Source organism: Chaetura pelagica, unplaced genomic scaffold (assembly GCF_000747805.2).
Source record: "Chaetura pelagica isolate M959 unplaced genomic scaffold, ChaPel_1.0 scaffold314, whole genome shotgun sequence".
Lineage (NCBI taxonomy): Eukaryota > Metazoa > Chordata > Aves > Apodiformes > Apodidae > Chaetura > Chaetura pelagica.
This window is the reverse complement of record NW_009953218.1, coordinates 948,321-966,331: the sequence shown is the minus strand read 5'-3', so window position 1 is coordinate 966,331 and position 18,011 is coordinate 948,321. Positions and strand designations below refer to the sequence as shown.

The 18,011-nt window shown below is 42.3% G+C and overlaps 1 protein-coding gene across 1 annotated transcript in view; it reads right to left on the bottom strand.

Moving 5' to 3' along the window:
• Positions 1-335: 335 nt before the first annotated feature.
• The window catches only part of BEST3 (bestrophin 3), a 17,846-nt gene continuing 170 nt past the window's right edge, over positions 336-18,011 (bottom strand). Inside the window, exons 2-9 of the mRNA XM_009997722.1 lie at positions 16,304-16,402; positions 15,486-15,719; positions 10,155-10,309; positions 9,388-9,465; positions 8,867-9,019; positions 5,382-5,462; positions 3,881-4,032; positions 336-1,227 (exon numbers count right to left, since the gene is read on the bottom strand). Coding sequence (XP_009996024.1) covers positions 336-1,227; positions 3,881-4,032; positions 5,382-5,462; positions 8,867-9,019; positions 9,388-9,465; positions 10,155-10,309; positions 15,486-15,719; positions 16,304-16,402 — 1,844 coding nt within the window. The remainder of the gene's footprint in view (positions 1,228-3,880; positions 4,033-5,381; positions 5,463-8,866; positions 9,020-9,387; positions 9,466-10,154; positions 10,310-15,485; positions 15,720-16,303; positions 16,403-18,011) is intronic.

Here is an 18,011-nt window from a genome sequence, read left to right as displayed (position 1 = left end):
GTTCAGGAGGGATCCAAAGTGGATAGAGCTAACCTGACTCTTCTGATAACCTAGGTGTTTCCTCTAGGTGAGCCTATACATCTTGCTGCCAAGCACACTGGCTGGTTTGCCTTCACTCCTGAGGCTCTCAGTTCTCCCTGTATTATTCGAGCCAGTGACCAAGCAGTTTAAAGTATGTCACCACAATTCCTCCCGTTTAGGTGCCCAAATCCTCTGTTGGATCTTGCTCAGGATTTGTCTGAGCATCATGTCTACCTTTCTGCACTTTTAGAAAATGTGTGAGAACCACTTTCAAAATAAGACAGTAAGTTCAGTCAGAACCAGGGGAAGGATGGTCAAAGTTTTCTTTCACTTTTCTCATGAGAAAATTCTACTATAGCTGTTTCTTTACCATCCAAGTTTTCCCATAAGTGCTGCATCTCAAATGTCTCTGGAGCAGCAGCAGAAGTAGCATTTTTTCCATCTGTGGAGGTCCCTTGCTCTGAAGTTGTCCCAGATTCTGTTGAAGGTGGACCAGTGTCAGTGTGACCATGGAAGCTGGGTAAGCTCCACCGCTGAATGTATCTCTCATGATCTGTCACAAAACCAGCTATGTTGCTAACAAGGGGTTCATGTTTGGGCTCCCCTATCACACTGGGAAGTGACTGGTGCAATTCAGAGCCCAGGAGGTATGTAGGCATGCTGGGGGGGAAAAAAGGGTCGTCCAGAAGAGTCACATTTTCCTCAGTTAGACTCCTCTGGAGCTTCTCTCCTGGCACGCCTGCAGCGTGCGCCGTTTGCGGGTCTGGTCTGCCCAGCGCGTCGGGTGGTGCCTCCTCAGCTTCAGAGATGATGACCTCAGGAACTGGCTTATTTATCTCGGAGGAGGTGTCACTGTCGCCAAAATGTGCCTCATTCCTTGAGGTTTCCGTGATGGGCCCCAGGTCTCGGCTGCTGTGAAGCCTGTTACTTCTGTCGGCTCCTTCGTGCTTCTTCTTGAAGCTGGAGGTGGAGTGCCTCCCTCTGGTGTGCATCTCCTGCAGCCGCCGGATGTTCCCCTTCTCGTCCGCTGGGAAAAACACGGAATTCTCACTCGTCTGCCGGCTGTAGCTCCGGTGAGCCGGGGACGGAGGGCCCTCATGGACGCTGAGAAACCTCTTGACTCTTCTGAGCACTGAATATTGTCTTCGGTGTTTCTCCTCTTCCCAGGGCCACTCTTCCCCATGGAGGAATCCAGCATCAGCCAGCCTGCCAAGTAAAGACAGGTATGGTAGGTATCACTATCACCATATAGGAAGCATGTGGTCTGCATGCATGGATATCCCACTATCTCAGCTGGAAGATACAGGGACCAGGGCCCTAGTGTGTTCCCAAGGAAAAGCATGGAAGGGGTGAAAAAGGGGTGAGGGTGCCAGGGAATGGTGCCTGTGCCTTTGGACCAGTTAGATCACAGAGAAATCTCTCCACATCCAGGTGTCTCTTCTCCTGAGGACCAGGCTGAGAGGGCAGCCAGCAGACATCTGGCACCGTTTCATTTTTGGGCTGCAGCCCTCTGTGGGAGCTCCACATGGTTAGTCTTGGGCTTAGGGTGCAGAAAAGTGGAAGAAAAAACCCTGCTTGGTGCTCTAGAAACATTTTCAGGAGAATCCTTCAGGCAGAAATAACAACAGTGAAAAAGCTACTCCTGGAAGCAGGGTGCAATGGTTTTAAAAAATGTTGGAATTACTCAGATGCCACAATCTCACTTACTTCTGGGGCATAACAGTGTGTCTCGAAGTCCCACCTGTAATTGGTACTCTTCTCCTGCCCATCCTTGGTGGATCATGAGAACAACTATTGCTGCACCTGCCAGTCAATTCAGTACACATTACTGACTCAGTGCACCCCAGAAGACAAACCAAACCGGCCCAGTTACCTGATCTAAAGGCAAAGATGGCAAAGGGGCTTGGGCCAAATCTGAGGTGAGGAGTGCAGGGAGGCAACACTAACCTAGATGGACAGAGAAATTTCATCCAGCATTTGTGAAAATCACGGAATCACAGAATGGCTTGGGTTGGAAGTGACCTCTAAAGGTCATCTAGTCCACCCCCCCCCCAGTGAGCAGGGACGTCAGCTAGATCAGGTCGCTCAGAGCCCCATCCAACCAGACCTTGACTGTTCCCATGGATGTGGCTTCCACCACCTCTCTGGGCAACCTGTTCCAGTTGCTGGCTTGAGGGAACTGGAAAAGACTTTGGATTTGGGCTCAAATTTTATATATTTGCTTTAGACTTGGATGAATCTTTAGACCTTGTTTTGAAGTCTGTATAAGAACTACCCAGGTTTGCTTAGAGATTAACAGAGAAATAGTTCAGAGGAGAAAATAACTAATTAAAAAGTCAGCACATCAGAGCTGTTTACATTTCACAAGAGCTAACAAGAAGCTGTTTTTCATTCACTGACCTCTTCATTTTTTTTGTGTGAAATGCTTCTTATTAAAGATTGTTTGCAGACTCAACAATGTTTCTTCTTTGCCACCTTCTCCTGCTAGCAATTGCAGTAAAATAAATTGTATTCTATGAGTTTTTCTTCTTTACTTACTTGCTTTCTTCTTTACTTTTCTTTTGGCAATTTATTAGATTTTTTCAGAAGAAGAGAAATAAAGAGCTGGCTGTGAGTGACAAAAGGAACTCATGTTAACCATTGTTCTTTGTAGTAGAATACATGGAAAAAAGTAAAAATAGGAACAAAAATGATACCATTTTTGAAGTACACTTTCCAGGACAAATGAAGCAAAATTTCATTTTAATTAAGGCTGGACAATTTTGGAAAAAAGCAAAACTTCCTGGAGAAGTTTTAAAGTTAAAAAAATGGCTACTATAAAGTTTAAAACAGATTTTCACATAAAAACCTCTGCTTGCCCTGGTATTTATTTGGGCATGGTGGTATTTAAACTTACTGGCCTGTTCTATAATGCAGCATGTCACAAGTCTTCAACTCAATGGCTTCTAAGATAACTGGTCTATCACTGATTTCTCATAAAGAACCTGACAACATGGGGAAATCCTGTATCCTCCATAGGTTTCCTTAGAATGATGGTTCTTGTGTTGCTCTCTGCAAATAATTCCTCTTCTTGGGGCAAGTGGTTTTAACCTGAAAGAGGGGAGATTTAGACTAGATATAAGGAAGAAATTTTTTACCATGCGAGTGGTGAAACACTGGAACAGGTTGCCCAGAGAGGTGGTAGAAGCCCCATCCCTGGAAACAGTCAAGGTCAGGTTGGATGGGGCTCTGAGCAACCTGATCTAGTTGAAGATGTTCCTGCTCACTATGGGGGGGGGTTGGACTAGATGGCCTTTAAAGGTTTTTTCCTACCCAAACCATTCTGTGATTCTATGATTGATCTCTTCACAAAATCTGACTGCTCCTACTTGCATGCTTAGATTATCAGCCATACAATGTTTAAGATAGTCTTGTTTATCTTCTCAGAGATCAGGACTGATTTTATCCATCATCTGCTAACTAACAAGCAACAAGCTAACTAAACAAACTATTTTACTAACAGGGAATTGTATGATGAAGCTGTAGTAAAAGAAGAATTATTAAGAACAGTCAGTCCCTGTTGTCAGGAGCCATCCTGTGCTCAGAGACTATCAACAAACCCTCCCTGCAAACATACCCTATTTATTAATTATACACTTTAAGCTATGGGTGCACAATTTGCATGAGCACATGGACCACTGGAGACATCACCCCACCACACCAGCTTGTCCACTCCCTGCTAACATCATTTCCCATTTCCATGCCCCCCCCTCACACTACTGCCACAACCCTGCACTGATTGTCTGTCAATCAGTGTGGGCTGTAGGGGTGGGGCAGGTGCATCTTTCTGGCAGTATTAAGGACCCTTAGTGCCACTCACCCCATCTCAATAGTTGATCCAAGAAATGAAGGAATACAGTAATCAGCAGCTGCTTTTGTGTAGGGTGGCCGGGCAGAGGAATCATTCCAGTAAATATCTTTCTCCATCCTTGGCAAGTTCATGTGCATCTCGTCCACCGCCAGAAGTGAGACCTTAGATTTTTTTTGGTATAAATCATGTCACTTTCAACATAGCACAGAATATGAACTAATCTGTTTTGTAGCTCCCTGGGTCAAGATTTCTTTCAGAAACACTTTAAAGTAAGCTGTGTATGCTGGCCTGGGCATTGGGAAGAGACTTGGAATTATAAAATACACCCCCTGTACCCTCCTGTATTTGTGAAAGTGTAAATTTTCTTGTGACTTGAGTCTTCTGTGCTGCAAAGATACTTGCATCAGACTGAAGTCCTTTTGTGATGCATGACGAACATGTGATCCTCCAGGTGCTGTGTGAAGTCTGTGTAGTGTATTATTTGTGCTCTCTAAAATGTCCAGAGCCCAAGCAGCTTTCTGATAGGCTTCATCCAGACTTCATCAGAACAAAGTATGTGACCATCCTCTTAAAGGGTCTTCAAATATATTTTATACAAAGGCCTCTGAGGCATCATTGTGTGAGTAGCCTGAACTGGTGTCAAGCCAGAGAGCATCTCTGGCAGCAAGAAGGCCTTTCCCACTCCTGCATGTACCTGCATTGCTTCTTTGCTTAATATGCTGGTTTGCTTGCCCTGCCCTCACTCCCTCTACCACCTTGGCTCTGCTTTGCCATCCCAGTGGTCACCAGCAGAACCCAGGGGTCTTACAGCAGCTCAGTCCTGTGCTTGGCTCTACCTCGAGGGGGAACAGCAGATGCTGTGGGACCTTTTCACATCTTTGGGCTCCTTCATGGCATGATAGACAGGGGCTTTTTGGCAACTGGGGGTAACTGCAGTAAATCTGTACCCTGGCCATGTCACATCTCCTGCCACTGAGGACACTGGCTCCTGTGCCAACCACAGATGCCACAGTGGGCAGCAGCATCACAACGTGAATCACAGTGCGGGCTTTGCTTATTAGTTAAAGGTCCTGCTTTTTGGTTTTGGTACCTTTGCTACCTTTTTATTAAAAAAAAAAAAAAAAAAAAAGGAAGGATCATAGACAATATGGTAATCTGTTGACATTCAGATTAGCAAAACATGTTCTTATCTGTATGGGAATAGATGGCTTTTGGATTGTGCAGGATTGACCTATATTACATGTTATTCCAGGCACAAAGTGAGCTTATAGTTTGAGGTCAGCTGTTTGCATGTTTAGTCAGGCCTCACAAATGCCAAATACCAAAATAATGATGCATTAGCTTCTAAAAACAAAACCTGTGGGTCACAGACACAGGTACTCCTTCAGGGAATTAATTCGTTTTGCTGACATTTGTTGCCCTTAATTTGTACCTCAAAATACAAAACAGCATTAAATATAATGATAACCTATGGTATAGTAAGGCTGGAAATAGAAATAATAACAGCAACCTGCAAATTCCTATCGATGCACCAGTTAGTTTCAAAATCATCATCATCTTCTCCAAATGGATTAATAAGTTGTTCAGCGACCTGAAAGGAAAATGAGACAGTGAATAGAGATTGGCCTGCCATGTCAGGACTGCTGCCACAGAGAAAATAGGATCAGGTTTTTCTCTCTCTTCCTGCCTGCCACTTGCAATCACAGCTTGAGCTCCTGTGTGATGGTTTTGCCAGCCTAGTGAGGGCACATCTTGCTTTCCATACAGACTCATGTCTCTGTGCCTCATTGGTGCTGTCAATTATGATTGTCAGTGCTGGCCTACTGGGAACTGAGACATGTCTGGGCCACTGTAATTGTCACATAAGATAGTCATTGCACTTCCTTACTGTTGTCTTTGGCTGATTTAAACAAATGGTGTAGCAGCTAGATGCTCTGTTATTGTATTACAGTCTGCAATACTCCATGAGCTCATTGAGTCAGTATTCCCAAGCCCTGCAGCTGGAGTTTGATGCAGGGAGTACAGCTCATCTCTCCAACTCAGCCCTCAGCCTCTGCTTCTTTTTTGGGGGTGATGATGATGGCATCCCTCTGAAGCCTTTCAGGAGAAGCAGCTCACCAAAATACTTAACTCAGGTGGATGCCAAGCATCATGCTAGCCAAAGCCAGGAGAGAGGACCTGAGTTTGTTCTATAATTCAGCCTGTTGTTTTGGCCTTCTGTACATAAAGTGATTAAAATTGCAAGGAAGAAGCCCATCCTGTGGAGGAGAAAATCAAACAGTGAGCCTAAAAACACCTTTGTGGTGAGGGATCTTAGTCTGGGAGCTGGGCTGGGGAAGAAAACCTCTCTGGCTGCCCATAGCCTTACCCAGTCCTGCTCCCTCCCAAAGGAATAAAGAAATGGAAAAGCAACCAGAGACTGCTCTCCCATCCCCATGATCACCAGAGTACGTTGTGGGGACAAACCTCATAGCTGCTGGGGAAGAAAAAAAAGATTAAATAGGAACATATTTTTTTTTTAAGTTTCAGGAAATTCAGGCTGCTTCTCTATTTCTCAGTTCCTTGGTACATTGAGGTTAAATATCCTCTCTCCTTCATGCTTTTCTCTTTCTGTTTGCCTTTGGAAGTCCTGGTTTTGAAGCTGATTACATTCTTGCTGACCCTCCCAAGCCTACCTGATGGTCACCAGGACCATGCACAGAAGCAGTGGCCAGGTCCTCTGTTCAATGTGGATATGGGTGGCAGGAACTGTATGATTAAACAGCCCTGCTTGTGAAGCTTGCTATGGGTGGCTATGATCTAAATAACTTATAACAGTAAGGCTGTCATTCCCATGCTATTTACTCCTACGTGCCTCTAGGATATACCAGTTGGTAAGCACCTGCTGGCTCTCCAAGGCCATCACTTCCCAGGTCAGCAGTGGAAGACAGAAAATGAGCTGCTGAGCAGGCTATTGTGAGACCCGTAAGGCAGGACAAACAAAAAGGAGACAGGGGACATCTCTGCTCACACTCACTTGCCTGGGCCATGGCATCACATTTGGGATATAGCTATGGAAGTGCTGCAATAGGAATAAATCAGAACACAGACTGTGTTGTGGCTCTCTAGGGAAGATGTTGGATCAGTTTGTTGTAAACCAGGGGATCACCACTCAAAAATCCACAAACTTGTCACATGACCAAAAAAAGGTGAGCAGGACTGGAGCAGAGGGAATACCAGTGGTGGCCTTTTGCTTGGCTGACCTGGTCTTGGCATATGAGACACAACTTCATTCTCCATAAAGGAGTGTTGTGCTGGACAACTAAGGTCTGTATTTGGATGGTCTGTCTATCTCTATAACGAAACTGGAATTTACAGGTGTCTTACACAATAGGTAACCTTACCCTATATTGTAGATATAACAAACCAGGCCCGAGGCCAAGGCATGAGCTCAGTTTAGCCATAATTTCTGAGGAATTGCCAAGTTACTGGAAGTCAATAGCTCTGGGCCCTTTCTGCAGCCTGGCAGCCAAAGCCCAACACCCTCAGCAGGTAACAGGCTGTAACTTTCAAGACAGAAATATTCTGACTCAGGGGCACTGCAGGTTTGGACAAACCTCCGGTCTGAGGGAGCACTGCTGATACTAAATTCACTTTTAAAAACTGCTTCTTCTCCCTTTCATTTCCTTCTGCAGAAGATTTTTCAGTTACGATGACATCTTGTACCTGCCATAGTCAGAAGTCAGCGGGAAGTCCTGAGCCTAACTGGAAGAGATGCTACTAACAGCCTTGGGTTCAGATGAAGGGGAAACCACTCCCCCCATTAGAAGCACCAGCAGGGTGGTCAAGAAGAACAGCTTACAGTTTTGTAACCCACTAGTAAAACCCTGGAAGTCATTGCCTAGAGATAAAGCCGCACATTTCTGCAGGAGCAGCCTGCTAACCTTGCCACACCATCCCCACTTTCCCTCCCTCCTGCTCCCCCCACAGGCCAGTCCCTAAGTGGCAAACCCCTTTTCCCCCCTGATTTCCTAGGACACAGGACTAGAGGAGTTTGCCCTGTAGGCACTTTATTCTCCTCTACAATCCACCATCTCAGTTGTGCTGCCTTCTGTACTCTGCCCTTTGGAGTTGGCTGTGGGAAGGGAGTTCTAAAACTGGCCAATCTTTGTGCAATTCATATTGTAACAGAAAAGTTAGCTCTAAGTTTCCAGCCATGACTAAAAATCCCCAAAGGAAATCTTAATACACATGGACTCTAATGTATCAATTTGCTTTTTATTTGAAACTTTTTTTTCCAGTTAGTCTACCCTGATACTCACTGCAGAAGAGAGAACTGCCATGAGGTATGTGCCTCAACTGTCACAATGATGGTGATATGTTAACTGAGCAGGCATCAGAAGGCTAATGGGTAGCATCCAGTTCCTTCTATAAGTCTTCTGTTTAATGAACATTTTTATGTGTTGGGGTTGTAGCCAATGTTGCCTGTTCCTGTTGGATAGCCCTCTGGAACTGGAAACCTTTAATTGCCTGCACCTAATTAAGTTAACAGCAGATACTAAAGGCTGACTTTGATCATAAGAAGAAAGTAGAATTTAGTGCCTTTCAGCCCATGCCAGGTCTGCAGCTGTATTTCCCCATTGCACAGCAGAGTGGGCAAAAGGCTTTTCTTTTAATCTTTCATCTGTCATTTTACAGTCCAAGTCCTGGGATCTTATTTTGCTTGAGTAATACTCCCCTGGGGAGCTGTGGCTGCACTGGCCCTACTAAAATGGGCTCTTTCAGGTTCCTGATGGTCTCTTACTGTAAGATCTGTCAGATGGAATTTAAAATGTATTGCATGATGTTTCTTTATGATCACAGGACACTTTGGGCTCAATACAGCTTTGGTGTAACACCATTAATCTTCGATGGTTTTACAGTGGGCCACAAATCTGTCACCATGGCTTCAGCTTTGACATCTTCACCCAGCCCCCTCACGGGTTCCCCCATGACCTCTCCAAAATGCTAGTTTACCTTGAGCCATCCTGCGTAGAAGAAGAACTGTAACAGTGTGAAGATTGGAATGTAAAGATCTAAGTCATGTCCTTGATACCCTTGGTCAGTGTCCAAAAATTGGCGTCCTATCAGGCAGGCAAAGAAAAAAGTATAGACAGCAAGAGTAACGACCTGCAAAGAATAAAACTTCATTGAAATTGTGCGATAATATAATCTTAAGAATAAGGCAACACATACCCAAAGGCCTCTGACTACCATGGATTTGGAAATCTTTAGGGGAGTATTATAAATAGAGAGTCCATGGGAATAATTACAGCCAGGAAGAAGATCCAGGAAACATAAACATTTCAGTGTTTCCTCCTCCAAAAAGTCTCTCTGCATTAAATGTGACCTAAATAGTTAGCCAGGCCTTCATGATCCCATAGGAGTCAAGTCCTCAACAGCTTGGAGACTCTAGTTGACTCTATGGATGTTTTGCACCCAAGTCCCTTTTGAAGGGAATAGTATTTCAAATTTTATAAAGGATAATGTCTCAGTACCTGGGTATAGACCAGTGGAATTCCAACCCAGTCATAACCAAACAAGAGACTACACCAAGACCGGTACTTATTCATCTCCTAAAGAGAAACAAAACAAAACAAAACAACCTCAACAAACTAAAATTGCATAGCATTCAATTCTAAATAACAACCATTTCATTACAATTCATACTTGCACATATAGAAGGACAGGGAGATAAGAAAGTGGAGTATATATAACTTGATATCATAACAATATCCAAAACCTTATTGTCACATTTGAATATTCGTTTAGTTTGTGGAGTGGAAATGGTGTTTTGTGTATTTTTTCACAAATTATCTTTTGTTTCTAACTTATCCATAGTCTAGTGATACATGAAAGAGAATATATTATAACACAAAAAGGATGTTTGACCACTTCATGAAATATTCAGGAAGATTATCTTCCTTGAAACTAATATTAAAATCTTAAAAATGTCAAATTATTCTCTCTCTTTTTTTTTTCACCGCAATGAGACAAGTATGAATTTACAGTGATGTTACAATAAGTTTTAGTCATCAATTTGTTGCCTCAGTTAATGCCTTCTTAGTCATATAAATACCATCCCAGTGACCTGCTGTTGTGTGTCCCCTCTGTACACTGGTAAACAGAGCGAAGTGGTATAAATGTTGAGTAAAATCATGTAGGTGACTGGAGAGTTGTGAGCACTAAGTCAAATTATGTAAGTGAAAAGCTGCCACACAGTAGTTTCAGATTAGTTTTCTGCAGATGTACTTTCTCTACTTACAGTCATCAGTGCCTGCAGATCTACACTGTCTCGAATTCTTCCCTCTTTTGTTGCCTTTGATGCCAAATTTCCAAACCAGACAAATGGAACCCAGTATTTGAGGTGAGGAGACTTAAGGTCATCAAAAAGTTTTCTTTCATATCTTGTCATGAAACCTATTTACAAAAAAGTACAATAAAAAAAAACCCGAACAAACAACGTAAGATTTTATTTATTCTGTTCAGTCAGTACAACTGATGCTATAAATTTGAATATTTGAATCTCTTTATGTGATATTTGCATAGAAATATGCAAAACACTATTTGTAATTCTAACTAGTAGCCTCCTCCTTTCCTTTTCTGAGATTCTTTTTTTTTTTTTTTCCAGGATAGATCTTGATTGAAACAACTTCTTTTAGCAATACCTACCTGTGCAAAATCCCTCCTAATAAATTTATGCAATAATTTCCTATTACTGTGTTCTCATATCTGACCACTAAAAGGTTGTTGATACATATAACACTAAGAATTATTTTTTATAGGCCACATCTGGAATACTATGTCCAGTTCTGGGCTCCCTAGTTCAAGAGAGAAAGGGAACTGCTGGAGAGAGTCCAGCAGAGGGCAACAGAGATGACTGGGGTATTGGAGCATCTCTCTTAGGAGGAAAGGCTGAAAGAGCTGGGACTCTTTAGCCTAAGGAAGAGAAGGCTGAGGGGAGACCTTGTCAATGCCTATAAGTATCTAAAGGGTGGGAGCAGGGAGGATGGAGCCAGACTGTTTTCAGCAGTACCCAGTGACAGGATGAAGGGCAAGGGGCACACGCTGGAACACAGAAAGTTTCATCTGAACATGAGGAAAAAATTCTTTACTATGAGGGTGACAGAGCACTGGAATAGGCTGCCCAGGGAGGTTGTGGAGTCTTCTTCTCTGGAGATATCCAAGATCCGCCTGGATGCAGTCCTGAGTAATGTGCTCTAGGTGATCCTGCTTCAGATTTGGGGTTGGACTGGATGGTCTCCAGAGGTCCCTTCCAACTCTGACACTTCTGATTCTGGGAATTCTCCAAGTTACTCTCTAGTTTCACATTCTCCTCTTAGAAAAATAAGGAACTGGATATATCAGTCAAGAAACGATTACTTTTCAGCAGTGATGGCTTTCAGTAGCATCTTGACATACGTTGTAAGGGCAGTTATGTGACCACCTGATTCTGATAATTTTGGGTAAATCCGCAAAGCAGTGAGCAAGCAACAGAGGATACAAGTGCATGCATGAAACAGCTCAACAGAGACCATGCCTTCTGCCAGTGAAATACTCCCTGCCAGATTGTGTTTCATGTTTTCTTTGGGGTTATGAAGGCATGCAAAGAGATGGAGAAGGAATAATGTACAGAAATCCTACTGCTAACAGGACACTGGGCCAGAAGATGTGCAACAAGTCAAACCAGGAGGTATGAAACACTGCTACTGTGGAGAAGGAAAACATGGACAGGACAGAAAACTCTGTGGAAGAGGCAGAGTTCAGCAGCAAGACACAGTATTCCTGCAGTACCCTGGATTCTGACAGCAGAATAAGACAGAGCTAAAAGATCCCTGGGCAGTTTGCAGCCAACTCTCATAATAAACTGCACAGAAATAATCAGGCAACCAGACAAGTTGCCCTGCTAGTCATGACTCCTGACTCCTGACTCCTAAAGTCTTTCAGGCTGCCTTTGATTTTTGGCTGGGAAGCCTGCTCTTTACAGGACAGGAAAAGATGTTTCCATCAGGCTGAATCAGACAGACAGGATATCAGAAAATTGACAGTCTGGAGTAAACACTAGATGCAAGTCACTTGAGAGGCTCTGGGAAGTCATTAGCTGGAAGGACACAGCCTGAGGGGGTCATGAAGAACAGCAAAGTCACAAGGATCAGTTCAGCTCTCCACTGAAAATAGGTACATTTTTGTTCAGAAAAGCTCAACAAACCCTGGTTCTTTTAACAGTAACATTCAAATTGTCAGTATTTTTAAAGTTAAGGGCTTGGTGCTTGTATTAATTAAATATTCTATTTGATGGATATTAATAATGCCTACTATTCTCATCACAGAAAAGATTAAACAAGTCTGGATTGCTCTTACTACTGGTGAAGGGTATGGAAACAATACACAGTTCAGAACCAGTAGTAAAGAAGCACTTAATCTTCCATCAAATACAGAGGAAGATCTCAAACCTCAGTTATTAAAATTAAAAGGTTTCTAAACATGGTCATGCTATTTTGGTTCAAGAGTATTCAGAGAATTAACTGAGGAACTCTCTGGTTTTGACAAGCACTGGAACAGTGGAGCAGCCCCAGAAGAGTGGAAATATTTGGCAAATACTGTGCCAAGATCTTGAAAAGGATGATCTAGGAAATGACAGGGCACTGAATCCTTGTGAAAGCATAAGAAGCTTGACATGGGATGCAATAAATAAATAATCAAAGGACACTAATGTGAATAGTGTCAGACACAGTGATCTTACGGGGAAATTATTGATGAGAGCACAAGCCTGGCTGTAAAAAGTAGCTTGTACTCCCCCTCAGGTAATTCAAAGAGTATTGGTTCTCCCATCAAAATGGAATGGTTTGAGACAAGACTGGTCAGGGTACCCACACCAAATACTCTGAAGAGTAATGGCTAGAGAAGGAATAGAACAGCAGCCATCTCCCACATCTTCAGAGTTCACTAACAATTACCAAGTAGATGAAAGTTTTGCTTTCTGCCTCTGTGTTGTGTGAGAAAGAATTAATTTAGGTACGTCATTCCAGTAGATTTTTGGGACTGCAAACTCCAGTCGTCCATGGGTATTAATTTAGTTGGGCTCGCTACTCCTGTTTCTCTTCAGCATCTCCTATCAGCTGTTTTGGGCTGCTCTCGGCCCAGCTGCTGATTCACTATGCCTGTTTTTTCAAGACTTGTGTTCTTGAGCATGCGACTTCCCTCCAGCACTTTGCAGCCAACAGGCCTGGCAGGCTCAGGGCTGCTGCTAGGCATGTGACGCTCACGGCACATACGCCATGTACATGCATAACAGCATCATGGATCTACCTGCATGCCCACAGCTCCATAAGGAATGCTAAAAAATGAAAAATGCTTTAGAAAAGAGTTAGGAGGAAGATCCAGCACTGAAGGTCATCCCTTGTAAGGAGATACTACAGAAGGTGAAGCTCTTATGTTTATTCAAGCCTTTATGTGCTCTGCTAACACACGTTGCTACTGAGGGAAAACGGGGTATTAATCTAATTAAGAAAACAATAACCCAAACCCATGACAAAATCCATTGAATAGAAGATGATGCTGTGCAAATTCAAACTGAGAATAAAATTTCACTTTTCAACAGTGAGCTCACCCTTGGGAATGTCAGTTCACCTAGAATGTGATGTAGTCTCCATTATACCCAGCTGAATTTTAAGTCAGGGCTGGTTATGTTCCTAGAAAGTATTATAGCTCAGTCAGGAATTGCACCACAACAAAGGATGTTGTGAGTAAGCTTTTATGCCTTGTGTTATGGATGAGTCAGACTAGATTATCATTACACTGTTCTCAGACTTTTAAATCTATGAATTTAAGCAGTTCATTTGCTGAAAAGGGAAATGCATAGCAATAGTCATGCCGGGGCAGTTCTCAGTTTGGCAGTGAAATGCAAAGTCAGCACAAGTTGTTTCAATGATGACTATGCTGTAAGTATTAGATTCTGCTGCTCACATTCATATTAAATGTTGCACTCCCATGCAGTCTGATATGCAACGACAAAAGGAGCTAGGGATGGGATATGGCAGGGTACTGTCTTCATTATTGGATGTTGATAGAATCAAAATACACCATCAAGTGATCAGTACTTCATGAACAAAAATTCTGTGGCACAATAGGTATCAAAACCTACAGAATAAGTACTGAAATCCACAGAGCTGACTACACTATCAATACTTAGTTATATAACTTATAGTAGAACATTTCCCACTGTTAAAAAACAAACAAAACCAACGAGAAACAAAAAACCCACCAGAACTTGTTTTCCAGTCTGCAATTTTTGTACAACACTGTGACATTTTGTCTCTCTTGGAACAGATTGTCTTTAGCAATAGGGAGGCAGAGCTGGATTAGCCTGCTGGAAATGTTGTAATTTTCCAGTGTGTACTAAAAGCAGATTGCTGGGGAGAGTGTCAGAAGCTTCCCTGATCTCTCATAGGCTCAGTTAAACAGTTTTGTTGAGCTGCACAAGGAAGAGAACCTCAAAATCCAGTTGAATCCAGCACAATTTGTTTTGGTTTGGTTTTGGTTGCGGTTTGTTTTGTTGTGGTTTTTGTTTGTTTGTTTGCTTGTTTGTTTGGTTTTTTGTAAGGTCAGTGCATTCTGTATTTTGCCTGGCTATTTTTTTAATATCCAAAGCTTGTCACACATACTTGTAATGTGTATATGGACATACACTCTACATATTGTAACTTGCTATAACTTTGCTTGCTGATCTCTGCCAAAGGAGTATTTTTTTTTAAATGCAAGATGTTAAGTAAAAAATGTATGACTTGTCCTATTTGGAACAGATCCCCACATCTCTGCACTGGTGTCCTACCTGTGACTCTGACAAATCCAGTCAGAATGCATGGCATCACACCTTAGTTTTAAATACTCAGCGGCAGGTCCTTCATGGACAAACTAAATCTTACGTGTTGAACTCTATTCCCCATCACTACAATCACTGTGTTATCAAAACAACAGAAAATTAAGATCCACTTAATGTTCATCCCTGTAAAGCTAAGCTTAAGGTGAGATTGTAATTTTAAAGAAAACATCCTTGAGGTTGTGGGGTTTTTTTGTGTACAGCAATAGATCTATGGCTAACACAAGCTGCTTACAAACAATTGAGATAAAGCTGTACTGGTGAAGTGCAGAGACCAGCCTGAATTCAAAACAAGGTTATATCCAAGGTTATATCCTAGACATTGAGGCAACGGTGTGTAACAAGTCCACAATTACTACTGCATCATCCAACAGTGCAACTACATTATGTTTCACATTTTGGAGAATGCTGCACCTGCTCAGTAGGCCTGCATGTTCAGGGCAGGCCTATTGCCTTCACTGCTGCTTGTCCAAGAGAAAATCCACCTAAGAACTTGAAACTCGATGTCTGTAACATTGCTAGATGAAGACTTTGAGAGCATTAAAGGTGCACACGTAAGGGCACATCGTTCAAGCCCCGGACAAAAATGCCGTAGCTTTGACATGGGTCAGTATGAGGCACACGGGGGCCAAAGAGGAAGGGAAAAACGAGTCTGGCTCCTTCCCTCCCTATGCCCCCACCTCTGAGGGAAAGGAGGGGCGAAAGACTCAGCGGTACCTGCTCCTACCACGTGGTCCATGGTGGGAAACCTCTTGTACACAGCCGTGCTGACGGAGCGGAAGATCAGCAGAGAGGTCAGGTTCACGTAGCGCATCAGGGTCCTGCGCAGCAAGCGCCCGTACTCGTCCCTGCCCTGCACGCAGCTGGAGATGAGGAACATCAGCCGGTCTGGCCATGGCAAGTTCACAAACTGGTTCCACCAGCGGTTCACCACCAAAGTGACGTAGAAACCTGGGGTTTAGGAGCAAAAAAAACTAAATAGAAATTCCAGTGCCTCTCAGGATTTCTGTTTAGGGTACTTTGATTCAGTTTGCAGGGTGTTATCCATATCACTAAGCTGCTACATTTCCCAGGATAAATGCAGTAAGTCACCGTAAAACCCAGGATGCAATCAATGCTAATTATTTAATAGACAGTGCAACTTAATGGCCTGTTCCAGCTGAGTATCTCATACTCAAGAACTTCCAAATTTCTTCTTCTGTAGTAAGCCTTGAGTGGATTTAGTGCTTTGAAAGTTCAGGCACAATGTCTAAGTGTTAGTGGGCACTATGTATATATACATATATATATATATATATATATGTACTCGTGGAAACTTTACTCTTTTGTTGGCCTATTAAAAACATGAGCACAAATGGTGATGTGACAAAAGCAACTAAAATTTAAGGAGACATGTTGGAAGTTGATTACTTTATTTTAAGCCTCTAACCTCTCCTATGCCCCTCAGCTCTGAAATGTTTCCATGCACAGACATTCACCAAATGCCTGAACAGAGACAGTGCTGGAGAATAATTTCAAGTGTAACTGGTACTTACCAAGCACAAAAGTTACTGGGATTTGTTCAGCATATTTGTCACAGTAAATTGACAGTTTTTCAAAGAACCGTTTCTGACTACCTGTAAGAAAAAATCTGCAGCAAAAATAAAATGTATCCAGCCTTTCATAATATTCTGGCACTAGCTACAAAGTGCAAATACGTATGAATAATCAGGTATGTGCAATTGGCAACAACCTTGGCTAATGTCTTCAAGCAAATTCTTAAAGTGCTGAACACTTTTGGCATGTAATGAAGACTCTGGAGGAGAACACAATATTATTCCCTTGTCTTTGCAGTTTTCTTGTGACTAATTTAACTGGCACTACTAATTACCACTAACACAGCTGGAGAATTAACTTGCAGACCACTAACTATACTAAGCTGTAAGTCTGCTAGTAGAGATTTCTCTCATGTTGCAGAGGGCTACTTAGTAAAAATGCTCAGGTCAGCTTGAATTGCAAAAGGTTACCAAGCTCTAATGGGTCTTACTTTTAAATACCATGATGTTTTTACTCTTACTCCTATGAAATTTCTCTCTTACACAAGATTAAGAACATAACAACTGCATTTATTTTGCAGCGAGGAAAACATTCACCAGACCATAGGGAATGAGTGGAGGATGCGAGATTCTGCTCACGGAGAAAGACATCTAATGAAATACAACAAGCTTAAATCAAACAATTATTTTATTTGTATAGATGCCTATTCCAGCTATTCTTTGATTTAAAATAAAAGGAATATGTGAAAAATATTGGTGGCTTTTTCATACAATTGTGCAATAAAACCTGCAGCATATATAGAGAGTTTTCCATGGTGTGTTTACCATGGTCTTTAATTGCTTGACATTTCAGTAAAACTCGATTAATTTAAATAAATATGAGACTCTGGTGTTTCCTTATGTATCAGGCTGTAAACTTTCTGAGTTTACATGTATAGATTACTGAACATTTGGAAAATTAGTGATTAATCACAGACAAACTGAAGCTCATTTTCTCCTTGCTTCACATAAAAAGCAAACACTGAGATCTAATTACAAATCAAGGTAAGAGCTGAATCATGATTTTGATACTAATGTGTAGTGCACTCCATCAATTAAAAGTTACACTGTGCTAATTGATGCATTGCATCTGTCATAAGGGTGTTTAATTCACACCTTGGTGGAAGAAGCAACTCTCCTAATGTGACCCTCCTGGGTGCTGGGTGACACACAGGTAACAACTGCATCTGGTTTTTATGCAGCTTTGCTTGGCCCTGCCAGCTTAAAAATAAAGTTAGCCATGTCTGAGCTTTAAGCAAAACTTTGCTTTTCCTAGCCTGGCTCTCAAATTATTACCTTTCAGGGTTGTTAAATAAATTACAGCAACTGAAGACAGTTTTGCAACTGTCTGTATTTATAATTTAGGTCTGTATTTATCATTTAAAGCAGAGAGTAATGTTTGCTGCCACCAACTCAGCATCAGAACGATAGAAGCTACATAACAGAGGCAGGCTATGGGTGTTTATTCAGTAGGATGGTTGCTCTATACTGAGCTGAAAGTAGAATCAGCTGAATTCAATAGACAATATTTTATTTACACCCTACATTTTTTATCTAGAACATTTAAGTAAACAGGGAAAGTAAAGGACATTAGAAAAGGTCGAAGGAAAAAACAACCTCCCCCCAACCATCATCCATCAGCGTCGCACTGTCGGGTGTGAAACTTCAG